The sequence below is a fragment of the Labeo rohita genome, chromosome 5, assembly GCF_022985175.1.
Source record: "Labeo rohita strain BAU-BD-2019 chromosome 5, IGBB_LRoh.1.0, whole genome shotgun sequence".
In the NCBI taxonomy this organism is placed as follows: Eukaryota; Metazoa; Chordata; class Actinopteri; order Cypriniformes; family Cyprinidae; genus Labeo; species Labeo rohita.
Window position 1 is genome coordinate 10,881,735 of NC_066873.1, and position 24,857 is coordinate 10,906,591.

The 24,857-nt window shown below is 35.2% G+C and overlaps 1 protein-coding gene across 1 annotated transcript in view; it reads left to right on the top strand.

Moving 5' to 3' along the window:
- Positions 1 to 349: 349 nt before the first annotated feature.
- tmem132e (transmembrane protein 132E) overlaps positions 350 to 24,857 on the top strand; it is a 401,398-nt gene continuing 376,890 nt past the window's right edge. Inside the window, 1 exon segment of the mRNA XM_051108794.1 lies at positions 350 to 1,476. Coding sequence (XP_050964751.1) covers positions 1,419 to 1,476 — 58 coding nt within the window. The 5' untranslated portion in view covers positions 350 to 1,418.

The window sequence follows — 24,857 nt, forward strand, 5'->3', positions numbered from 1 at the left end:
AATCATAATTTACAGTTGTAGATTTTATAAACTATTGTTTATTATAGCAAACAAATATGCAAATATTAGTCTTCATTAAAGTGTACGACACATAACGCAACAAAACATCGAGCTGCTTTGAAACAAAGTGTTTCCTCCCTAAAAATCAAATGAGATGCCATTGAGAAAAATTTCCGTCACAAACAGTAGTGGGAATTTTAATCTTAATCTTTCTTTTGATCTTAGGTTATAATGTGACCCTGTCATGTTTTAGTGAGATGCACCCGTTTATGACGGACGCTGGAAACGTCAGAGCGGTCTGATTGTAAAGACTCCGGTGTCACGTGACCACCGTGAACCGAAGAGATTTGGAGGGTTCACGGATTCACCCTACTTCAACTGCAAGTCCAGCGGAACGCAACGCGTACTTCACGCCATTCACAGACCGTTTGTTGAAACGCAAAGTTAGGTTGTGTGACCTACAAGGAGGAGTGGTTTTGAATAAATCTTGTTTTGACGAAGCTCAACAGTGAAGCCGAATCTCTACAGACTCTTGTTTTACAGACCGGAGCGCTACGTTGTGAAAAATACAACGTTTATTTTTTTTTCCGCAACTCCTCTGAGTTAAAAAAAAACGGGTGCGATACGCTTCATACAGTACATGTAAAAGCGTTATAGTTTGCCAGGAGAGGTTGTCCAGGACTTCCGTTCGTTCTGAGAAGAATTTCAAGTCATCTTTCGGACTTCATTCAAGAAGCAGACACTTTTTCATCGGAGCGGAAAAACAAACGTTTATTTCCATGCATCAATGGGCCACGATCTAGTTTAACATCGCAGAACTTCGGGTCGGCTATACATCGAAGAACCGGATCTCATCCATAAAATACAAATGGACAAATGTCAAGGTTACTATAGCGGAAATCCGAAAACACTATAATTAAACAAACACGCCGCCTATCAGCTGTTTGTTTTCCTTACCTCTAATCTGAGATGCTTTGTAGATTGTTAAACTAACAAGCTCGTGGACGATTGGTATTGTGCTCTGTTCTGATACCATTGCTGGCGTTTCATGCTTTCACGGGATTATAGTTTGATTTAAGATCTCTGGATGGACGCAAACGACTGTATTTCATGTCGTGTGGATTACTGAGAGAGAGATACGCGTGGGAATCGAGACACCTGAGCCGGATACCTGTAACTTTTCTCTCTCGAAAGCTCTTCATTGCGCTTTCGGTCGCTGGTTGACACGGTCTTTTTGATTTAACTCTTAACTGGTTTGATATAATGGACATGCTAGCTCTAGATAAAGTTCACCAGCATTACAATCCAACAGATTCTCGCTGGGAATTCGTCGCTGGACTGTAGACGTCTGTCGGGAGATATTTTGGAGGAGCGCTGTTGTTTATCTTCACAAACAGGATTTATTCGTAGGAACTACGATGTCCGTTATACGCTCTTGGATGGAAACTCTGTTGCTGTATATGTTCATTTCAGATGGTAAGTTCGCTTATGCACGCTTGTTTTTTTTTTTCTTTTTTCTTTTTTCATACCATGCTGTTGGGAATGACTGCAGCGGGTTTTAGCCTATATGTTTGGATGCTGGGCTGCAGTGGATTTTATAAGTCTTAATTGGTCATTCAACACGCATACACTAAAGCGCAGAGCTGAAAATCAACCGATTCAAACGCTTTAAGTTCTGGTTTTCTTGCTGTCTCCAGCCTTGGTGGGCAACGGAAGTGTCAAATGCGCTTTTTTGACTTCATATACAATGCTTTCTGTTTTTAAACACAGCTTACACTTATAATTCAAGCATAGCAACTGCCCGCAAGGTGGGAGCACGACTAAAGCTTGAGGCCAACCGTGACAAAAGATGCCCACTTTATAAAACAATGTGAAATGCAATTCTGAGCTCGCTGTGCCAGAATGACGTTATTTTTTCCCCCGTGTTGAGGTAAAATAATGGAGCAAATTAGTTGGTGGTCTACCCCTATATTTAAGATAAAGTCAAAACTAAATGTGTCCTGAAAAGTACACAGGCTACAAAAACAGCAATTCCTCGTATAATACAAGCACCGTTTGAAGGCGTCTTCAAAGATTTTGGGAATCTTAGAAGTTGAGTCACAAGTTAGACACATTGCGTGTTTTTTATTAGGCGCGAAAAAAAAAACACAAGAGTAGCCAGAAGAGGTTCCTATAGCAACAGTTATATATATATATATATATATATATATATATATATATATATATATATATATATATATATATATATATATATATATACGTAGAAATTCCTTCAAGTCACCATTATTACTTTTTAATTTTTTTTAATATAATAATTCAGTGTTGCATCATTATTTTAGCGGGACCTGTGGTATGCTTGTTTTATTTTAAATGTTGCTTGTTTACAAGGCATCAGTATCTGTTCAAGTTCATTTCAGTTTTGGTCCCTTTTTGTCTTCTTTATAACATGATAAAATAATAACTTCGTATATCTGCTTATCTCATTGCCAGTCTGCATTTATATAAATGGACTTATGTCTCTTTTTTAATTTTTTTTGATCAGCTATCACAGCTGCCTCTCATTGTTTAATTAAAAGCTCTGACTAGTTTGTATCTTATCAAGATTAATCTCATTTGAAACACAAAACAGTGATGCATAGACTGTTTTAGAGTCAGAACCTTATTATAGCAATGTGCCTGAGATTATTACATTGACAGTCATCAGTACAGAGGAGATATGCCTTTGAAATATTCCTTTGAGGTTTGATCCCTTCCTTTATTTTCCTTTCATGAAACCATAGAACAAAGGCAACATCATTTGGGAGTCATCAAAGTCCTGAGGGTTCGTAATGTGACTTGACTGTAATCTATCATGGTATTTGACAGAAGCTTGGATATGAGGAATACCAGAAAGGGAGTTGCGTTTATAGAAATGTTTTGACTTTTAAGCCACGGAAATTGTGAGTTCATTTAAATTTGATCAACTTGTTTTAGATTTCACCGTTTCATGATTCATGTAGAAGGCAGGAGCGATGGAAGGTCAGATGTGCTCATAATGTCATGTGTCAGGCACTGTCCAATACAATTGCGCATGTTTTGACAACAATGCCACTCAGTCATGCGTTTCCATTTGTAATCCAGACAGCCTTCATCTGCGGTTGATGCTGATGTAGTTGGGCAATAAATTGGGCCAGCACAAGTGTGTCTCCTCCGCTTCCAGTTACAGAAGTGACAGACAGGAACCAGGTATAAAGATCAAGGCTTAGCAAAACATCAACAAACCTGAGACGTGCCGTGAGCTCTCTAGGAATGTTTTGTTTGTTAATCCAAAGTGTTGCACCTGTGCGGAGAGCCCCGCTTTGGTTTCAGAGCTGCTTCCTTGTGAAACCAAATCATCTGGAAAGAAATCGCTTTGTTTTGTACTCTTGTTTTATTTATTAGGCCTGGGAAGTGGCATTGGTGGAGTATCGGTGCCTTGATTGTTAGACCCCTCATTCTTACGACATGCTAACCTGAAGTTATTCTCGACAACGCTGCTAAATGAATTCTGATTTAGATATGACTCTTCTTTCATGGTCTTAAAAGGTTTGAATGAGTTGTGTCTGGTCATAAATGCTCATGACCAAACTTTAAGGGATTGTTAATGCACAAATCAAAAGTCTGCAGTCTTCACAATTTTTTTTTTTTCTTCTGAAAATACATGTCTTTCTGTCATTTTGTCCAGTGTTGCTTTGGACCCCACTGACCTTTTATTGTATGAACAAAACAGTTCTTTAAAACAAAGATAGTTAAATAAAACGTTTGGCAATCAGAAGGTTAGAAAAAAGACGTGTAATTGATGATGGAATTGTCATTTTTGGATGAACTGTTCCTTTACGTTCCTTTTAGATACAGTGTTGGTAGCTATAGCTCTCAGTGGACTTCACTCTTAATAATGAAGGTTCCAAAAGGGTGTTTTTGCAGTGATGCCATTGGGGAACCAAAAATGGTTCTTCTAAGAACCTTTCAGCAAACAGTTCCTAAAAGAACCATTTTGAAAAACATTCTAAAAATCTTAAGAACCTTTTTCACTAAAAGAACCTTTTCTGCATTTGAAAGGTTCCATAGATGTTCAAGGTTCTGCAATAAAGAACCTTTATTTTTAAGAGTGTAACAGGCCACAGTAGATGGTTAAACCCTGGTAGATAATTGTTGTTGTGTTAGACAGAAACTCTTAGGTAGTTTCTCTGTCCATTTCTTGTTTGGTGGGTTTAAAAGATTTAGATATGCACTGGCACCTTTTGCCAGTTTTTGGCAAACCGCACTGATCGAACACTGCTTTAGGCGAGCAAGGAGAGCGCTCATTTGTTCTCATTTGCCCTGCTTTTTTATCTACTGCTTCATATGAAGTCCTTGACAAACTTGACAGAATTTGCACAGGTTCACCTGGAACTAATGAGATTTCTTAATGGGATTTAGGTTTGTCTGACATTTGTAAACTCAACCAGCCTAATTACCAGCCGAGTAAGGTCTGTTTGAACCTGAATGAACATCAAAAAAGAAAAGTTTTAAATTGCAGGAGGATGTTCTTGCAGAATATTTCGTTTCGTCATTCCTGGGGTAAAAAAAAAAAAAAGTCATTTCTTCATCTCCTGGCTTACACATGCACTTGCAGACGCTATAATCTACAGCATGGCACGTCAAATCATTGATTAATGCAGTAATGGCATTAGCGGGCACCAACAGCGACACTGCAAACGTTGTTGCAGTGAAAGACAGCTTCGTGAAGTGGTGGTTCGTACAGATACGGCATGACTGAAGACCCCCCACGTCAGCCCTGAAGGCACAATGGCCTTTCTTCTGAAAGCACGCAACTTGTTTATATTCACTGCACATTGCCCTTTAAAAGAAAGATCTCCTCCAATCACGAGCGCCGTGATCAACAACCGTACCAGGATGGCAACATCCCTTAAAATGTTCTTTTATTTCTTCAGAAGGGAAGGCCTAATAGCATGAGATGGCTGTACTTTGCCATCGTTAAAACATCCTCTTTGAGTTTGAAGTTGACCCTTTGTCATGCGAGATAAATTGCCTCTCCCCAGGCAACCCGCCTGACCCATCTGTCAACCAATCAGGGAAAGAGACACTGCTTGTATCCTCCAGACTCTTTAGTTTGGTACCTACTGTGTCCATTCATCACTTACACCCTTCATTGTCATCATATACAGTCATCATAAAGCAATAGCTCTGAGAATCACGAGCAGGAGCGTCTCCCAGACAGCAGGGATGAGGAAAAATCACAAGCGGACGGCGTTTGCGGCATCTTGTTTTTTGGAACGGCTGGCTGTATCGTGTTCTTGCTTTAATAAGACTGCGGCTATGATTAAAGGGCTGACTCAGGAGACTGTAACCTGTATTTCCTACTCTTGTTTCTAGCCCGTCGTTTTATGCCTGCCAGCTGCACAGGATTAGTGTCTTGACAAAAGGAATGCTTATTAATAAGAAAATTGTCTGTAGCTGCAGGAAAATTAAGTAGATGTGAGATGCATATTTTGTTAGTCTGAAAAAGCTCTGTGAGGCTATTAATTAGTCGACTAGGAGCATTTGCTAGGACAGAAACAAATAGATTAGCTGGGAAAATGCCTCTTGCCTTTTCGAGTAGAATTATCATTATCGCAACCACTTTCAAAGGCTTAGGCTGTGACGGCAGAAATGTGCCAGCCGGAACAGATTCAGCTTTACTGTTTATAACGTGATGGATGTGCTTTTGCGTGGCTGTTGGTGGGCTGGACTGCTTTACGTCCTTTACGTATGAGAGCAGCAAAAAAAGGGGGGGAAGTAATTCAAAAATACGTACAACTAACCCAAAACAAGCTTGGAAGAGGAAGAGCTTATGAAAGCATGTTTTTAGGCACAGTGTGAAGTTCAGTTGTTCACAACATGATTTTCATCACAACATCTGCAACTTGCGGCTTTATTAAATAACATGTTGATAGAAAAAAAAAAATAGAAACATATTGTGAAATATTATTACAGTTTAAAATAACTGTTTTCTATTTTAATATATTTTATAATGTAATTTATTCCTGTTTTTTTTTTTTTTTTTAAGCAGCCATTACTCCATTCTTCAGAGCCACATAATCCTTCACAAATCATTCTGCCGATTTGCTGCTAAAGTGTTTGTTTTTCTTTCAGGAAGTTAAAATGAAAAGCAGTTATTTAAAATATAAATCTTTGGTAAAATTGTAAGTGTCTTTACTATAGAGAGTTCTGACTTTTTTTTTCTCTAAATTGCATGATGATAACTCGCAATTCTGACATTTTGTCCTCAGAATTGTGATACAAACTTGCAATTCAGATGTTTTCTCAGAGGTGTGAGATGTAAAATTGCAATTGCGTGTTTTAAAGTCAGAAATGCAAAATATAAACATGTAATTCTGAGAAAATTGTCACAATTGCAAGATATAAACACAATTCTGAGAAATATCTCTCAATTCTGACTTTATTTCTCAGAATTGCGAGTTTATATCTCAGAAGTCTGAGAAAGTCAGAATTGCGAGATGTAAACAATTTTGAAAAAAAAAGTTTATATCTTGCAATTCTCACTTTATTTCTCAATTGTGACTTTATTTCTCAGAATTGCTCATTATTTCTCAGAATTTATTTCTCATTTATTTCTCACAATTGTGAGTTTATACCTTTTGAGAAATATACATTTTGAGAAATAAAGTCAGAATTGCGAGATATAAACTCAATTCTGATTTTTTTTATTTTCAATTTTGATTTTTTTTTATCTCACAAAAAAAGTCAGAATTGAGTTTATATCGCAATTCTGACTTTATTTCTCAATTGTGCCTTTATGTCTCAGAATTGCAAATTTATATGTCACATCTCTGAGAAAAAAAAGTCAAAGCTGCAAGATAAAAACACAATTCTGAGCAAAAAAAGTCAGAACTGAGTTTATAGCTTGGAATTCTGACTTTAATTCTCAAAACAGCGACTTTATTTCTCAGAATTGCAAGTCTGTTTCTCAGAATTGCAAGTTTATATCTCACAGCAGAATTGCAAGATGTACACTCGCAATTGCGAGGAAAAAAGGCAAAATTGTGAGATAAAAAGTTTGGTTGTGTATAGATTGATTGTGGATAGACAGAAAGATAGATATACATATAGATATAGATGTATAGATTGTGACTTTCCTGTGATACAAGATACTGTGTACCTGCACTTGGAAAAAAAAAAAAAAGACTGCTGCCCTTCAGTCTAAATCAGTAATGTAAAAATAGTTGCTTTTTTTCCCTGTCAGTGGCTGAATATATTAATTAATGTCTTTTGACACTGTTAGCACTGTTAAATGACTAAAACTTGTTAAACCAGTTGTCAAGGTTGTAAATGGCTTTGTGAGGTCCAAACGTTGTCAGCATCCACTGGACATTTTGCCTCTACATGGGAGACTGTGATCTGTGATCACTGCAGTGGAAGCTGAAGAAATATGGCCAGATTTTTGCCCTCCAGCATTTCTTGGCTCCTCACGTGGTCCTGTTCGCCTCCCTCCCGTCCTCTCTTCCTCCATATCCACCGCTGCCTCCCTCCCTACCTCCATATCTCATGTGCGACAAATCTGCAGAAGTTGCTCGTACTCCCAGTGCCCGAGCCAGCTAGATGTCCCCTCAGCCTTTAAGCTTTGCTTCCTTTCTTTTTTTCATACTTCAGTTGTGATTTTTTCCTTCCACACTGCTGTAGGCCTTTGTTTGGCATGAGGATTTCACAACACAAAGTAAGCCCAGTTAGTAAGATTAGAATGGCAAATTGGTTAGGTCTGCAGTCCAGATATTGAAATCAGCAGACTGATGTGGGTGGTAAAAGCCTGCTTCATCATTACTTTTCCTCATTGTACGACACCTGTGGCAGGAGAGGTGATGACGGCGACGAGGGCTGACTGGGTCAGCGTAGTCTCAGCGTGACTCATTAGTCTTTCTGCTGGGCACTTGTGCTGCTGCTTGGCTGCCTTTAAAATTCCTCAAGCTTACACCAGTGACAGTAACACAGTAACCTCAAACTGTGAGTGCAGAGCCACACTGAGGGGGAAATGTGTGTGGGTTGACTGAATGACTGTGTCACTCTGTAATATTATGCAACAGTTGTAATAAAGTATTAAAAGGGGGCATAATCTGCACTTTTGTAGGTCTACCGTCTATATGTGTCTGCTGAATATTCAGCATTCAAAGTATGTCTTTCCCTACTAAACCGCTTTTACTCTTCTGGGAAGGCATTCAGTTAGTTGGAACATGGCTGTGGGGATTTGCTCCCATTGAGACACAAGCATCGGTGAGGTCAGATGCTGATTTTGGTCGATGGAGTAATTCATCCCAAAGGTGTGCAGGCCTGGGATTTGTGCAGTCAAGTCCTTCCACAGCATACTCCGTAAATCTCTCTTTATGCACCTCGCTTTGTGCACTGCGACATTGTTGGCAGGTTGGAACAGAAGAGATACGACACATTCTACTAGTCAAAGCAGTACGTCAACTAAATAGTATGGTAAAGTAAATGATAAATACCTGGCTGACTTACTGCTTCTGCCAGGTGTTGTAGGTCACTTGAAAATTCTTAGGTTCACATGCATGCTTACAGAATGCTTACATTACTTCTCAACCATTAATAAAGTATCAAATGCAGTATACTTTGTAATTTTGGACACAATCACTGCCTAAGAAAGTTTTGCTTTTATGCACCTGTTAGTAAGCAGGTATAGTCAAAATAGCCTGTTAGACCTGTTTAAGGGGGTGTCCACATACAGTTGAGGTCAAAAGTTTACATATAGCTTGCAGAATCTGCAAAATCATAATTATTTTACCAAAATAAGAGGGATCATACAAAATGCATGTTATTTTGTTTTATTTAGTACTGACCTTAATAAGATATTTCACATAAAAGATGTTTACATATAGTCCATAAGAGAAAATAATAGTTACATTTATGAAAATGACCCCATTTAAGTTCAAGTACACTTGATTCTTAATATTGTGTTGTTACCTAAATGGTCCACAGCTGTTTTTTCTTTCTTTCTTTCTTTTTTTTTTTTTTTTTTTGTTTAAACCTTTTTTTTTTTTAATTAATTAATTATTATTATTTTTTTTTTTATAAAGCATTTTTGTGTATTTGAACCTTTTTCAACCATCACTGTATGATTTTGAGATCCATTTTTTCACACTGAGGGCAACTGAGGGACTCATGCAACTATTTCAGAGGGTTCAAATGCTCACTGATGCTCCAGAAGGAAAAACGATGTATTAAGAGCTGGAGGGTGAAAACTTTTGGAATTTGAAGATCAGGGTAAATGTAACTTATTTTAGCTTCTGGGAAACATGTAAGTATCTTCTATAGCTTCTGAAGGGCAGTACTAAATGGAACAAAAATATGAAATTTATGCAAAATAAGAAAAATGTACACTTCTTCAGTCTGTTCAAAAGTTTACACCCCATAATTTTTCCTTCTGGGGCGTCAGTAAGCGTTTGAGTCTTCTCTAGTTGCATATGAGTTCCTCAGTTGTCAAGTGTGTAATGTTAGTCGGTTTTCTTGCACAAAATTACTTTAAATTGAAAACTGCTCTTTAGTAGTTAATTACAATTAATTAATTAACTACTAAATTAAAATTAAATTAAAACTAATACATCAAAATTAGATCTGAAATGAGGAGGAAAAGTTGTTTTCCCTTTTTGTTTAATCAAATGTAAATTCAAGTCCCAGTCACATTTTCTTGATTAAATAAACATTACTTACACTATCAGAAAACTTTTTTTTTTTTTTTTTTTTTTTTTACATTAACAGTGTAAGCAATATTCTGTTTATTAAAGCCAAGTGTGAATCTGTTCTGCTATACTTTTTAACGGTTAACTATTTTGTGATTCTTATTTTTTATTTTATTTTTATTTTTTTCGGATCATCAGTCATCAAAGCTCGGTAAACACTGGTCACAGACACAGATATTTACTTCACATTTCAACCAAGCTGGTTACTCACTAAAAACTCCCACAGATCATATTTTCATGCCATTTTAAATCTTATTTTGATGTTACAAAGTGATTGAATGTTTTGAGGAGGCACTTTTTCCCTTGCCTCCCCATAGCGATGTACAGGCAAACTATACTTCACGCTGATGTTTATGAGGCCAGGCGATGAGCCAAAAGAGAGAGAACACAAAATAGCATCATTTATTTATTTTAATTTCTATAGACATTGAGATTAATATTGTTATCATGAATTCTTTTGGCCACCATAATCGTGCAGTGATGATCTGATATTGTGACAACCCCAGCGATGTTGCTGAAAATGCATTGATATGGTTGGTAATGCTAGTTTTCTTGTGGTTGTGACATCTTAAGCTTAGACTATTTCTGAGTGACCTGATTTTGCTGCTTAGTTTTCTTTAATATACTAGGTAGACTGTGAAGGAGCTTTGCATTTTGAATGTATATTAAAGAAGCAGGGAAATACTTCCATGATGCGTCACCTTTAAAGTAAGAGCGTATTTATATTGCTAGGCGTAAACTAAAAGTGTTCTATACTGTTTTTGGCCCAGACAGGTTGATTGAGTTGAGAGAATGGGCCATTATTCCCTTCAGGCCCTGGGGGAACTAAAACTGAGGAATGAATAAAGTTTACTGGCCATTTTATATAGAGCTTTATAAGACATTATAAGCTTTTCACAGGACATGCAGTTGCACAATATTGTCGGATCCTTCCACAACTATGAAACCACATCTTTACTCCTGAAACACCTCACAGATGTCTGCCAGAGATCTGAATTAAAGATTACAATGACAGCTCAGTCAGCGTGTGATTGTACACTAGCTTTGCTTATTAAGGCAATAAACTCCTTTCTCTTCGCTGTTTTTTTATGTAACCCTTATTTATTTGGTAAAAAAGGTGAATTATGGTGTGTAAAAAATTAAATGGTTGCACTGCCGAAAGAATGACACTTCTGTTCATGACAGCCAAAGGAAAGGTTCAAGAATAATATTTTTGCATACCCAGAACTCCGTAAATAACTTGCAGACTGGTTCCAAGCTGCTGATCACATCATAAATATCCCTCCCGAGTCAGTTTGAAGTTGACTCTGAAGTTCCCACATGCTTCCAAGAATAATCGTGGTTGTGGGTGACGTGTTATATCTCATAGCCATCATTCTGGATAGAGGATGGCGACATTCAAAGTCTTAACTATGAGAAAGAGGGATCCGCTGTCTTGTAGGTCTGATCAGAGTATCTTTGTACCTGCAGAAGTCACTGAAAATCAACAGCGTTCAAAGTAGTGTCAGCGATAAAACGGCTTTAAAAACAATTTTACAGTATAGTATTTTTGTGTCTAGAGAAGTAATAGAGAGATCAAACTTGTCTGTGCTCATTCTGTCTATGACTTTATTTATTGTTTTGAAGACTGTAGAAGCTGTCTCTAAGTACAGCAGTGATAGTCTTCCCTGGAGACCTCAGGGGTGCCTCAACATGGTTTTCATCTCTGTGATGGTCATGTAAAAATGTGACCGTGGTGTTTTATCACCTCCCAAAAAGATGTAGAACATGTTTGCTCTTGATACACCTCTGCAGTTAGCATGTACTGCAAAGCTAGCATTGCGACTGGGAGTTTTTTCACTTTCAGCCATCATATGTTGAAGTGTTGGAGTGTCACTGACAGCCGTATGTTTCTTCCTGTCCTTCCAAGCTCTGCCGGAAAGCCTGGCAAAACTGCCAGTCTGCTAGGCGCTGAGATCAGTCAACAGACAATCATGTTTCCAAACTACTTTGATGTGATGCCTGGCAAAACCTGGCAAATGCTGACAAACGCTGACATGTTCATGAATAGGAACCAGGTTTTCAGTCTAGATTGTTTATTATGACAGTTTTATTAACCTTACAAGAATAGTTTAGCCAAAATGAATAATTTACTGTCATGTTGTTCCAAACCTGTATAAATTTTTCAACTGATTTTGTTCATACAGTGACAGTTAACGAGGTAAATCATGTTAGCGATGTGCTAAACATGTTCATTACAAGTTTTTTTAATCTTACAAGGATATTTTCAACCTGATCTCATGACGAAAATGTACCTGTGTGAACTTTTTCGCGAGACGCAAAATGTGTACCGTCATGTATGTTTCGTGATGTGAAATGTTCACTGAGTGGCGCTAAAAGAGTGTTTGTTTGTTTTTTTTTTTTGCCCCACTGGAACAGATGAATATGGTACGTTTTCTGTGACGTTGATTTTATACGCGTCACCGCAATTCTGACTTGAAATGTCCATTGAGTGGCACTGTAACTCTAATGCTTTGTGACATTTTAAAATAATATACCATCTGCACTACACCTTAACCTACTTCATAGTATAAACAAAAGCGAATGTGACGTAAATTAGAAATCGCAAATATGCCGTTGTAGCTTGCTTTTCGATCTCTCATCTCATTGTGAGTCACGTTTTTCACAGGATTTGCACTTCAAGTCCAGTTCTGTGCTGGCTGAGCTACTGAGCAAGCTTATTACGTCTGGAAAGCAAAACATATGGAGCTGTAATCATAACTGTGTATGAAAACGATTACAAGTGCTCACTGTTTAGCCACCTGTAGTGTTCATTTCTGTTGGAAACTGCAGTGATATGTACTTATCAATACGCATCTCGCATCTTGCAAAAACGTTCCCACAGGTACATTTTTGTCATGAGATCAGGTAGGATAATTCACTCTTTATGTTGTTCCAAACTGTTTTTGTCCATACAGTGAGAGTAAACAAGCTAAAACATGCTAGCAGTGTGCTAAACATGCTCAATTACAACTGTTTTATTAACCCTACAATGGTATTTTTCCCATAAGGGATCATTTACTCTCATGTTGCTCCAAACCTGTATGAATTTTTCAACTGTTTTTGTCCATACAGTGACAGTCAACAAGCTAAAATGCTAGCAATGTGCTAATAATTAGGGATGCGCCAATCCGATACTCGTATCGGGTATCGTCTCTGATACTGCCATTCTTTGTTGGATCGGGTATCGATCAGAGAGGGCCTATCCAAATCTGATATTGTGCGTATTATTCTGTGTTACCGTCAAGCTGCATCAAGGCATTATAAAGCACAATTACATCTTCGTGCGCTATATTCAAAGTCTTCTGAAGCCATACCATAGCTTAATGTGAGGTACATATGAATGTTTAAGTCCTTACATTAGTTCACACAAACTCTTCTCTCCGCTGTTGCTGGCAGTCATTCATTCAGCCTTCAAACCCTGGTCCCGTTCGGTTACGACAGTCAGCTCGGTAAAGCTCTCTCCAAGATCATTCTGTGAACCCATTATGCTTGATTTGGGGATAAATGTCTATGATTTTGCATAAAAGTACTTTACTTGTCAGAGTTTAATGTTGTTTCTAAGTCCTGTTACTTGCTACCGGGTGTCTGTGAGAAGAGTAGAAAAGACTATAAATTGTTTTTGACGAACACTATAACTGAAATTTTAAAACTGTTAAAAGAAAGGCTCAAACTGTTGCACAGATATAATAAACTATGCATCAACTTCTCTTCCCTCTGTGTTTTGAACTTTTTAATGCAAAGTGCTGCATGCTGTGACTCCGTTGCTTCAAGCGCATCATTCTGCACACCGGAGGTGCATACTGTAAGCGCTTCATGCTGCACTATATTTGTTTTGTCCTATCTATCACATGTTCTTGCAGTCCCAGGACACGCGACCCGGGGGCAGGGGGCGTCTATGATTGTAAGGGGGCGGGGGGCGTATCGGGGTATAATATATAATACATAAAATACGTAGTCAGATTTTAATTGAAAAGAATATTGCCGCTTTCCTTACACATCAGTGCATTAACAAACTCACAAACATCAGTGTGTATTTAACAAATGTGTTTTTTTGCTAGTTATTAATTTAAATGTCTGAAACATTTTTGGTTGAAAACACTGAATCGTTGTGATATAGGCTAAAAGCACTGAGCACGTCTATTTGGCTCAGTGCCAGAAGCGCAAAAGCACGTTGGAATTTAGCAGTTAAAGTTTACATACAACAAGTTTTGGGGGGTTGGAGTGGGTCAAATAGAATCTGAGGTGGTACAAATCAGATCGGAGTGGTACCCCTCGGTTGAAATCGCATTCAGTTTAGCTTTTTGCATTTAAAATCGTATTCCAGAGGTGAAGGGTCAGTCTTTCAGATCATTGCACAGGGAGCTTCAAGTCGTCATAGGGGTAGCGAAGCCCCATACATGATTCATGACAGTTTTGTTTTTGTTCTGGATTCCTTCTCTGCTGCCACACTGGAGTGCACTCACCACCAACTGGACAGGGGTGGGAATTACAGTGACAAGAAATCACCCTCAGTGCAATTGATGGAAGGCCTTCAGATTTTTCTGTCACTTGATTTAAAAAAATCTGTCAATGACGGACAATTTTCGGTTAACGCAACCTTGTTGCCTTATTAGAAAAATGCTATACATTTAAAAGAAATATATTTTAATTTTATACTTATATATAAATACATTGTTTTTCAAATAGCAATGTGTAACATTTTACCAGATTTAGTGAAACAATTTATTTATATAACGTTTTTTTTTTTACACTAAATGTTTGGATTTCTAAAATCAATGTGCACAGATTTTTCTAGATTAACTTTTGCTGCTCAATTATCCACTAAACTAGTTTATGATGTATATGTATATGTTTTTTTTCATATTTATTATTTTATTTTTCTTTATCATGAAGTAGTCTGTATTTAGTAGATTGTGAAAGAATGATTATAAGTTCCACACACAGAGATGTATAAATTCTACATTTAATTTTTTTTACATTTACATTTAACAAAAAAAACATCACTGGTATCAGATCAATATCTGTATTGGCCAATACCGAACCCTAGGTATCGTAATCGGTATCGGAGGCAAAAAAAAGGCAGATTGGAGCATCCCTACCAAATAGTTTCTTTACAGCAGTTTCAATTGACTTAAAAGGGTAGTTTTCACAAAATCAAATATTTACTCCAAACCTGTATGAAAATACTGTTTTTTTTTTTTTTAAACTGTTTTTGTTTATTCGGTTAGTCAGCAATCTAAAACATGCTATCAGTATGCTAAACATGTTCATGACAACAGTTTTAATTAACTTAAAAGGGTAGTTTTGCAAAATGAATGATTTACTTTCATGTTGTTTCAAACCTGTATCATTTTTTTTTTACTGATTTTTGTCCATACAGTGACAGTCAACAAGCTAAAACATGCTAGCAGTGTGCTAAACATGTTCATTACAACAGTTTTATTAACCTTTCAAGGGTAGTTTTCACAAAATGAACTATTTACTTTCTTGTCTTTCCAACTGTTGTTGTCCATACAGTGACAATCAACAAGTTAAACATGTTAGCAATGTGCTAAATATGTTCATTACAGTAGCTTAAATAACTTTACAAGGATAGTTTACCCAAAATGAATAATCTCTCATGTTGTTTCAAACCTGTATGATTTAAAAAAATAAAAAAATAAAAATAAAAAATGTTATCATTGTAACACGTTAGCAATGTGTTAAACATTACAAGGATAATTTACTCACATGTTGTTCCAAACCTGTATGAATTTTACTGTTTTTGTCAATACGATGACAGTCAAAAGCTGGAAACATGTTAGTAATGTGTTAAACATGCTACTAACGTCTGGAAAAATGCTAGCATAACATATTAGCAACAGATTAGCAACTTCTAAAACCATACTGAAACATGGCAATATAGTGACAATTTGTAGCTAAACACTAAAACATGCTAGAAACAAACATGCTTTGAAATTGAAGTTTTGAAAACCGCTTCAAACTTTCTGGCCGGGCTTTCCAAAAACAACATTTTATTATTTTTTTATTTTATTTTTTGTTGAATTTAATTTACTCTCACGTCATTCCAAACCTGTATGACTTTGATTCAACTGTTGAAACGCATCTAACCAACTAACAGTGAAAGACTGAAGTTTTGGAAGACTCAACAATGCAATTCTGTTTGGTGCCTCTAGTAATGTAGAAATGACAAACTTCACCTTGAATGTTCAGATAGGTCTTGTCATTTTCTGTATTAATCACTAACTTGTTGCCTGCAGTGTTGCAATACCCAGTAGGAAGCTCAGGAGAAGATAGGAGAATACCCTGCAGAAAAATAGCTTTCCGGGCATTATAAGCCATTTTTATTGTTGACTAAAGACGTGGCACCAGTGAGATTGTGACACCTCCTCTGGTAGAAACGGATTAACCCCAGACAAGCATGTTGCAGGATGAGGGATGAGAACACCAAATCTCTGAAATAAGCACTGGGACCCATGGGAAATCAAACTCTATAGCGAGCACGAGAGCAACATGCGTACAACTCGGAAACACACTGCATCACGCATCATGCTCTTTATATCTCATGTTCCCAACTGATGTCAAAACCCAGAATCCTCTCAAAGCGCACCGTCTCAAACAAACGCACATACACACACTACGCCCATTTATCTTTCCGTTTTTCTTTTTCTCTTACGCACACAAGACAGCTGTGAACAAGAAGTACTTCTCACTGACTTAAAAGAAGTTTAGCAAAGTTTATTTTTGTCTTTATGCATTAGGCAAACATTTCGCTTAGCCTAAATGCACTGAATTGTGTGATATGACTAGATTTTGACACTGATTTTAATTTATGTATTATTGTATTGTTTAGTTTTAGTTTAGACTGATTATGAAATTTGGAGAATAGAGTGGCCGATGGCTTTGCATTTTATTGATAGGAAATATAAAAAAAAAAAAAAAAAAAAAAAAAAAGTGTTCCTAGACTTGAAATGTGCCATTTACAGTAAAACATGATATTTTCTTTTTTTTTTTTTTTTTTTTTTTTAACATATATGTCCAAGAATGGAGTGGTTACCAATATACTACCAAGTAGTATTTGGCTTGTAGTTTTTTTTATTTTTTTTTTATTAATATGTCAGCCACCATGTGCCAACCCACTTCAGTTTTCATTAGGCTACTAAAATGAATATGAATCGTCCTCAGATGTGAATGTTAATGATTTGAACCTGCTTTTAACAGCTGATTCTTTGGCCTGGCCTGTATATTTACTTAATTAAAAAAAAACAAACAAACAAACAAACAAACAAACAGGACATTAGACATTGGACATTAAACTCTGGTTAATAAAAATGGTTTATTTATTTATTAAAAAAAAAAAAAAAATTATATATATATATATACATATATAACACCTGTGGAAAAATACGAAAAACGAAAAATTCCTTCATATTAAACAGTACACTGTGCCCTGTTTTACAGATTAGTTGGCGTAATGGTCTGTTACTACAGATTTGTTTATTTTATGAAAACAAAATATGTGCTTTATATTATACAGCTTTAAGTCCTTCAAAAGAAAAAAGAAAATACACTACCAGTCAACAGTTTTTGAACAGTAAGATTTATAATGTTTTTTTAAAGAAGTCTGCATTTATTTGATCCAAAATACAGCACAAGCCATAATATTTTGAAATATTTTTTGAAATATTTTCTATTTAAATATATTTTTAAAAAGTAATTTATTCCTGTGATCAAACCTAAATTTTCAGCATCATTACTCCAGTCTTCAGTGTCACACGATCCTTCAGAAATCATTCTAATATGCTGATTTGCTGAAAGAAAGAAATTATAAGGAAATAAAATATACAGATTAATACTTATATTTAACAAGGACGCTTTAAATTGACCAAAAGTGATGCTAAAGACATTTATAATGTTACAAAAGATTTCTATTTCAGATAAATGCTGTTCTTCTGAACTTTGTTCATCAAAGAAATCTGATACAATTCAACTCGGATGTTTTTAACATGATAATAAAAATAAATGTTTTTAAACAGCAAATCAGAATATTAAAATGATTTCTGAAATCACAGGAATAAATTACATTTTAAAATCTATTCAAAATACAAAACAGTTATTTTAAATAGTAAAAATGTTTCAGTTTTACTGTTTTTGCTGTACTTTGGATCAAATAAATGCAGGCTTGGTGAGCAGAAGGGACTTCTTTATAAAACACGAAAAAAAATCTTGTTCATAACTGTTCAAAAACCGGGTATGTGCATTCCAAAATTTTAAAAAAGTGCCTTGCCTGAAACTGTAGGTGGTTTGTAAACTTATTACAAACACAGTTGAAGTGCTGGCTATGTTGAGCGTTCCAAATCTGTCATTTATCAGATTCCATCTCTATTACAGTACTGCCATAGAAGGCAGTATAGGCATAAATTTCACTATGTTTTGGACCAGACCCATTATCAGCCCACAGGCATTTACCTTTTGTTTACACATTAATGATTTTTTTTTTTCTTTCTTCCAAGGGCAAGAGATCTATAACTATTAACAATTTCTCTGAAGCACCACAGTGTAGTATGAGTCAAAATGAGATTTGTATAATGGTCTGTGAAATGTTTAAAGAGCCTGTGATGAACAAAGCAAAAATCACATCTCCAGGTTATTTCTTCCTACAAGCCACTTCAGATGTGGCTAATGACTCAGGAAACATTACTGCATGGATTAAGTTGAGCTTGACAGTTCTGGCCAAAGGGCTTTGTTTTACTTTTGTCTATTTTTAGGTTGTGTTTTATGAAGTTTATTTGATTGTTTGCCCCTTTAAAATCTTTAAATAAAATTTCTGTAATCATTTAAGTACTACTGTATTTTTTTTTTTTTTTTGCTGTTGGACCCAAAAGGTTTTTTCTATCCTTAAGAGTTGACGTCACGTACAAATACCTGTGTATAAACCGTGAGACCGGGCTAGTTATCCACATGCGGATCTGAAGCCGTCCTCCATGTGCAAAACAGCAGCCTAACAGATATTGCTGTCTGCCTCTCTAGATATTGCCTTGATAAAAAGACTATGGTATTTATGAATACGCAGACTTATCGCGCATTTCTTTTCCCAGGCCTTTCGTGCCCTCGGGTTCAGGATAATTTCCTAGTATAAATGTTATTTTCAGCAGTGGTCCATCATAATTTTGTCATAAAAGAAACTGTGATCAGATAAGCATGGGAGCGTCTCTCATTGTGCACCTGCAGAGCAGAGCTGTAATTTAATTTAAGTAACAATGGTCGCACCTGGGGCACATTCTCCAATATTTAAGGAAGCCTTTCACTGGGATTTCATCATTTTGGAGCAAAAATTTCTAAACGAGATCGAGCTAAAATAGTCATCAGAGAGTATATAACGAGGTGCACCTTGACGTTAGATACAGTTAAAGTTAGCATCTGCTCAGACAAAATCTGCCATTAGAAAGGTTACAGTCCTGGATGCTGATTGGTCAGTATAGCATTCCAGCTATACATACATACACGTATACATGTGTATATATGTGTATATATATGTGTGTGTGTGTGTATGTGTGTATATATATATATATATATATATATATATATATATATATATATATATATATATATATATATATATATAATATACTGCTATTATATGTAAAAAGATATGTAAAAGAGCTGCATGAATATTCAAAAATCTTTTGCACTGTCTATTTAGGAATGCAAATGGGGTAATTTGGTTGAATCAGGTTGACTTCATTGTGTCAGCATGATATTAGCGACAGTGATTTAGAATGTGTGTTGTTTTTTTGTGTTTTTGTTTTTGTCTTTTTTTTTTTTTTTTTTTTTTTTTTTTTCAATAGGTTCAAAACAATTAATTAGTTTAAAAATACATTAAAAAAGCCATTCATCCATACAATACACATCCTCCATGATGAGCATGCTTTAATATTATTTTTTTTTTCATTTAATTTAATTTTTTAAAAAAAAAAAATTGTCCCGGTATCACAGTAAAAAAAATAAATAAATAAAAAAATAAAATAAAAATAATAAATAAATATATAAATATATGTGTATATATGTGTATATGTGTAGTATACAGTTTATCACAAATATTATCAAGTCATTTCTACAAGCTGATATTTTTCCTTTTCTCCTTATGTTTCATTAACCCATTTCTTTATACAATAATATTTAAATGCAATTTGAGCCCTTAATATTTTTATTATGCAGTGACCTTTTGATTCTTGCTGTAGTGTGAATATAATCACAGCTAAATGGATTGCAGGTGCTTCACTGCACATAATGACTGCATTCAATATATACCTCAGCCTCTTATCCCTTAATGCTAAATTAGAAAATTAGACATATAAATATTTTATATTGTATCCTCATATTTGTACAAGCATCATAGCAGTAATATTAACAAGTTTCTATCCTTTTTGGAAGGACATTTTCATGTTCTTTTTTCAATTCACACCACACACAAGCCGTGTTTGCAGATTGTCAGACTCTTTATTGTTGCATATCTAATGTGACACGGGGCACTGTCATCAGCTGCGCCAAATGCTCAGGTGTGGAGTGCTTCCATGTTGAGCAGATGGGTGACTTTAAATGTATGATTTTTCTTTTTCTAATTGCAGTTGTATTTGCTGCTGTTAATTGCTCATGAAAATGTATAATCTGAATCTTGAATGCATTTGCGGATTTGAATTTGCAGTCGACAGCACTCTCCATTGAGATGCTAATGACAGCCCTTCTCCATGAACCTAATCTTTTGTTGTTTACAAAATAGTTTTTCTTGTCACATAAGGAGTCCACTTCTTCCTCTGTTCTTTTCTCAGCAGGATAAGGGATCTATCAATCAGTTTACTTAAGGTAAATGAGTGTGTGCTTGCTATTAGAAATGATTATAAGGTACTTTATATTCTTTGGTGGCTTGGTTTGTACTTTAAGCAAATGCTACTAATCATTTAGATCTGTGTTTCTAAAAACACACAAAGATTAATCAGAAATGCGTAAGAGAATTAAGGTTGAAAATTGTACGAAAATGAAGAGTGGGGCAGAAGGACACTTTGGCCACAGATTTACAGCAAAACTTTGTAAACTTGGTAATCTTGTGCTTTGTTCACACACATATCATCATAGCATTCATTTATTGGTATTGGTATTTATTGGTGTCACAACTTCTCATCCCAGAAAACTGGCAGTTTTACTGATTTACAGTTATTACTCTTTAAGAAAACAGTTATTACTCTTTTATGTTCTTTGGAATAACATGAATCATTCAATACAAGACCAGGATGAATTAATCATGTTGTTAATTTACTACTTTTTTTTTTTACAAATTGTAATTTTAATTTTAAAAGACTGCCAAAGTGCTTTAGTAAACCTGGTAATTTGGGTATTTTATAAATGGGGACTGTAACTGTAATAGATCTAAGCCAAGTCATTTCTAAACCATAACTTTACAATTAAAAAATTATATACAGTGTGAAAACTAAACTAATACTCCCAGAATTAATGCTTGGTTTGCGATCAGTAAGATTTTTAATGTTTTTTAATGGTCTCTTATGCTCATCAAGACTGTATTTATTTGAGCAAAAACACAGGAAAAACAGTAATATTGTGACATATTATTGCAATTTCTAATAATGGTTCCCTATTTTAATATACTTTAAAATATGTTTCAACCCTCACAATACTCAAAAGTTTTAGTCTTAATTTCCCATTCACTTTATGTCATGTCATAAATAGTAGACGCTCAAGTATAGAAACACATTAGCTGAACTCCCACACATTTTTTTTTTTTTTTTTTTTTTTTTTTTTTAAATAATCATGGGCCATTATTCAAAGCATAAACCATATGTGTCCACCCTGTCATGGACATATATATATATATATATATATATATATATATATATATATATATATATACATATACATATACTGTTAAATGTGGGGTGGACACATAAAGCAGAACACACAAAGCATGACAAAATATGTCCAAAAAATAATAATAATAAAATAAAATAAATAATATAATTACATTCTCAGTCACATTGATATACACCACTCCCCCCCAATTTATATTAGTTTTTAGCAATATTACTACGAATGAGTGCTATGTTCACCCTATCAAGTGGCTGACCGGGTGGACATTTTGACCTTCAGTTTGCATATTAGCTTACAACAAACTGTGACTAGCTAAAGAGTTAGTCTGGTTTTTGAAGAGAATTTGGTATATTTAAACTTGCATATTTTGAAAATACTGTATTCTAAACACTTCTGGCATATTTTATGCTGGCAGGGTGGATGTAAAGCAAAGCAAATAAGCAAACTCATACAAAGAAAATTTGTCAATTTAAAAGTCACCAAATTACTCACCTTAGCTGTTGAAATTCCCACCACTGTAGAGACAAAAAATCTGTTGTCCTGATGTCACTACAGGGACGACCTTTTCTTAAAGGGGTGGGTTCCCCAATACGACAGGGTGGACAACCATTCAAGGGACATGGACAAACTCTTCTTTTTTTTATTAAATAAAAATATTGTTTTTATTACCAGATGATCAATACACTCAAATTGAGTATTCTCTTATTTAACAAAAAATTAATTGGAGAACAATTTTTTTTTTTTTTTTTTTTTTTTTAATTTTATGATTTGACTATATTCTACTTCATTCAAATTCAATAAGCAGTGCATGGGACATAGCAAAATAACATGCATCCTCTTACACAAAAGAAAAAAAAGAGCTAAGTAATGCTTTTGTTATAAATATAAAAACTAATATAACACACCCTTTCAAAGTCATTTTTGTGTTTAAGTTATTATGGTAAATTAGTTATTTAGGTACAGGACACCGAAAGTCACCCTGTAGTGATACTGACCCACATTATACTTCAGAAATCATTCTAATATGCTGATTTATTATCAGTATTAAAAACAGTTGTGCTGCTTATTATTATTATTATTGTTATTGTTATTGTTATTGTTATTATTGTTATTGTTATTGTTATTGTTATTGTTATTATTATTATTATTATTATTATTATTATTATTATTATTTATTTTTATTATTATTTTGGAACCTGTGATATTTTTTTTTTCTTTAATTCGTTGATGAATAAAAAGTTAAAAAGAACAGCATTTATTCAAAATAGAAATCTTTTCTAACAATGCAGGTCTTTACTATCACTTATCCATTAAACATCCTTGCTGATGAAAAAAAAAATATTACTTTCCTAAAAAAAAAAAAATAAAAAAAAAAAAAAAATTACTCACCACTTACTTTTGAATAGTAGTGTATATTGTAACACAGAATTTCTATTTTGAAGCAACACTGTTCTTTTAAACTAATTATTTATCATAGAATCTTGAAAAATGTACGACAAATAAAAAAAATGTTTCCAACATTGATTATATAAACATTGTAATCTTTCCTTCTAGTTTGATAATTGCATTTACATTATAACCTAAAACCTGGATGTTGGGAAAAATGTCATGGGCCTTGGTTTGTCCACGTGTTGTTGTTGTTGTTGTTGTTGTTTTTCATAGGGTCCAAAAATCCTCAGGCTGATAAATGGCATATCAGATGACTTGGAATATAGTTGTATGAATATGTCTTTTTTTTTTTTTTTTTTTTTTTTTTCATTATAAACTGCCGTTGTATGGAAAAGAGCTGCATGCATATTCTTCAAAAACTGTTGTACTGTCTAAGAATGCAAATGGGGTAATTTTGATATCTGGTTGACTTTAATTACTGATTAAGGTGCAGTGTTGATAGGATGAGTGTTATCAGTATTCTCTGGGCTCAGAGCCTCTCTTTCTCGCTCTCTCTCTCTCTTTCTTTCTGTTTTTTCTTTGCATGAGAGGCCACTCACAACTGATCCTCTGTTTGCTGCCGCACAATAGGTACCAGCGTTTTTGGAGACAGTACAAGCCTCTTTCCCTTCTCTCCCAACCTTCACCCTGCAGTCAGCGTTTGTCCTAGATTTATTGTGTGTTCTCTCTCAATGTGTGCCCTCCTCTCTCGTGCTCTGTCTTTCTCATCCTGAGCTTTCCACTGAAATCTTTTCTTCAGTGTCATTCCGATTTCCAAACGGAGGGGAGCTACAATGCTAAACTAAGCTGAGGAAGTTGCCCGTTTTACATTTAAATTATTCCCATTTGTGCAGCCACATGCCTGAAGCTAGACTGCCACCTGTCACACAAATGTCTTCTGCCATACTGAATACTCGACTAGAATTGTATTTTCTTCAAATGTTTTTTTGTGGCATTTTTTTTTTTTGTGGCACTGGCTGTGATCTTGTGCTACCAGTGAGAATGAGATAAAAATGGAAAAGAATTACAGCAAAACTGCTGACTGTCTGAAGCCCAGTGAATCTGATTTTAGCCACAAATTTGTGGTCTGAGATGAAATTCGGAAAACTTACTGCTTCTGTGATGTGTTAATGCATTACATGAAAAATACATTTTGTTCATTAAATCAAAGTGTTTTGCATCTTAACAAGGATGTCAAACCGTGACAGAATCGATCGCCTAATCAAAGCTGTCAGTCGTGACCCGAGTCCTGTGATGTTTATCTTACAGTCTGACAAAAGATGTTGTGCAGTCTGCCTTGGTTTTACACAAAGTCTCTTCCTGGGCTTGTATCATACAATCTGACAGGCAACAATCATGGCAACGAGGACAGAAAAATGGCATAGTGCGATGGGCTTTACAGTATATGGGAACTTTCTGTATCATTATTGGATCTCAAAGCAGCCTTTTCACAATAATCAACCGCTGACAAGTCTGATTATGAGTCATTCTGTAGATACATCTCATAAAATGGCAAAGCAAGAGAGTCAAATGCCAATTGAAGAGCCAGGCACAAAAATAGCAGAACTATGACCCGAGACCTCAGCTGTCCTTGGTCACCCGGGTATTGAGGTCACTTCATTATCTGTCCTTTCCAGTGTAGCAGCTTTTTACAACCCAGTTTATACCATTTATTTAATTTGCTTTACTGTTATATGATTGCATAAGTCGATATGAAAGGAAACAGAAGAAAGATCTTTT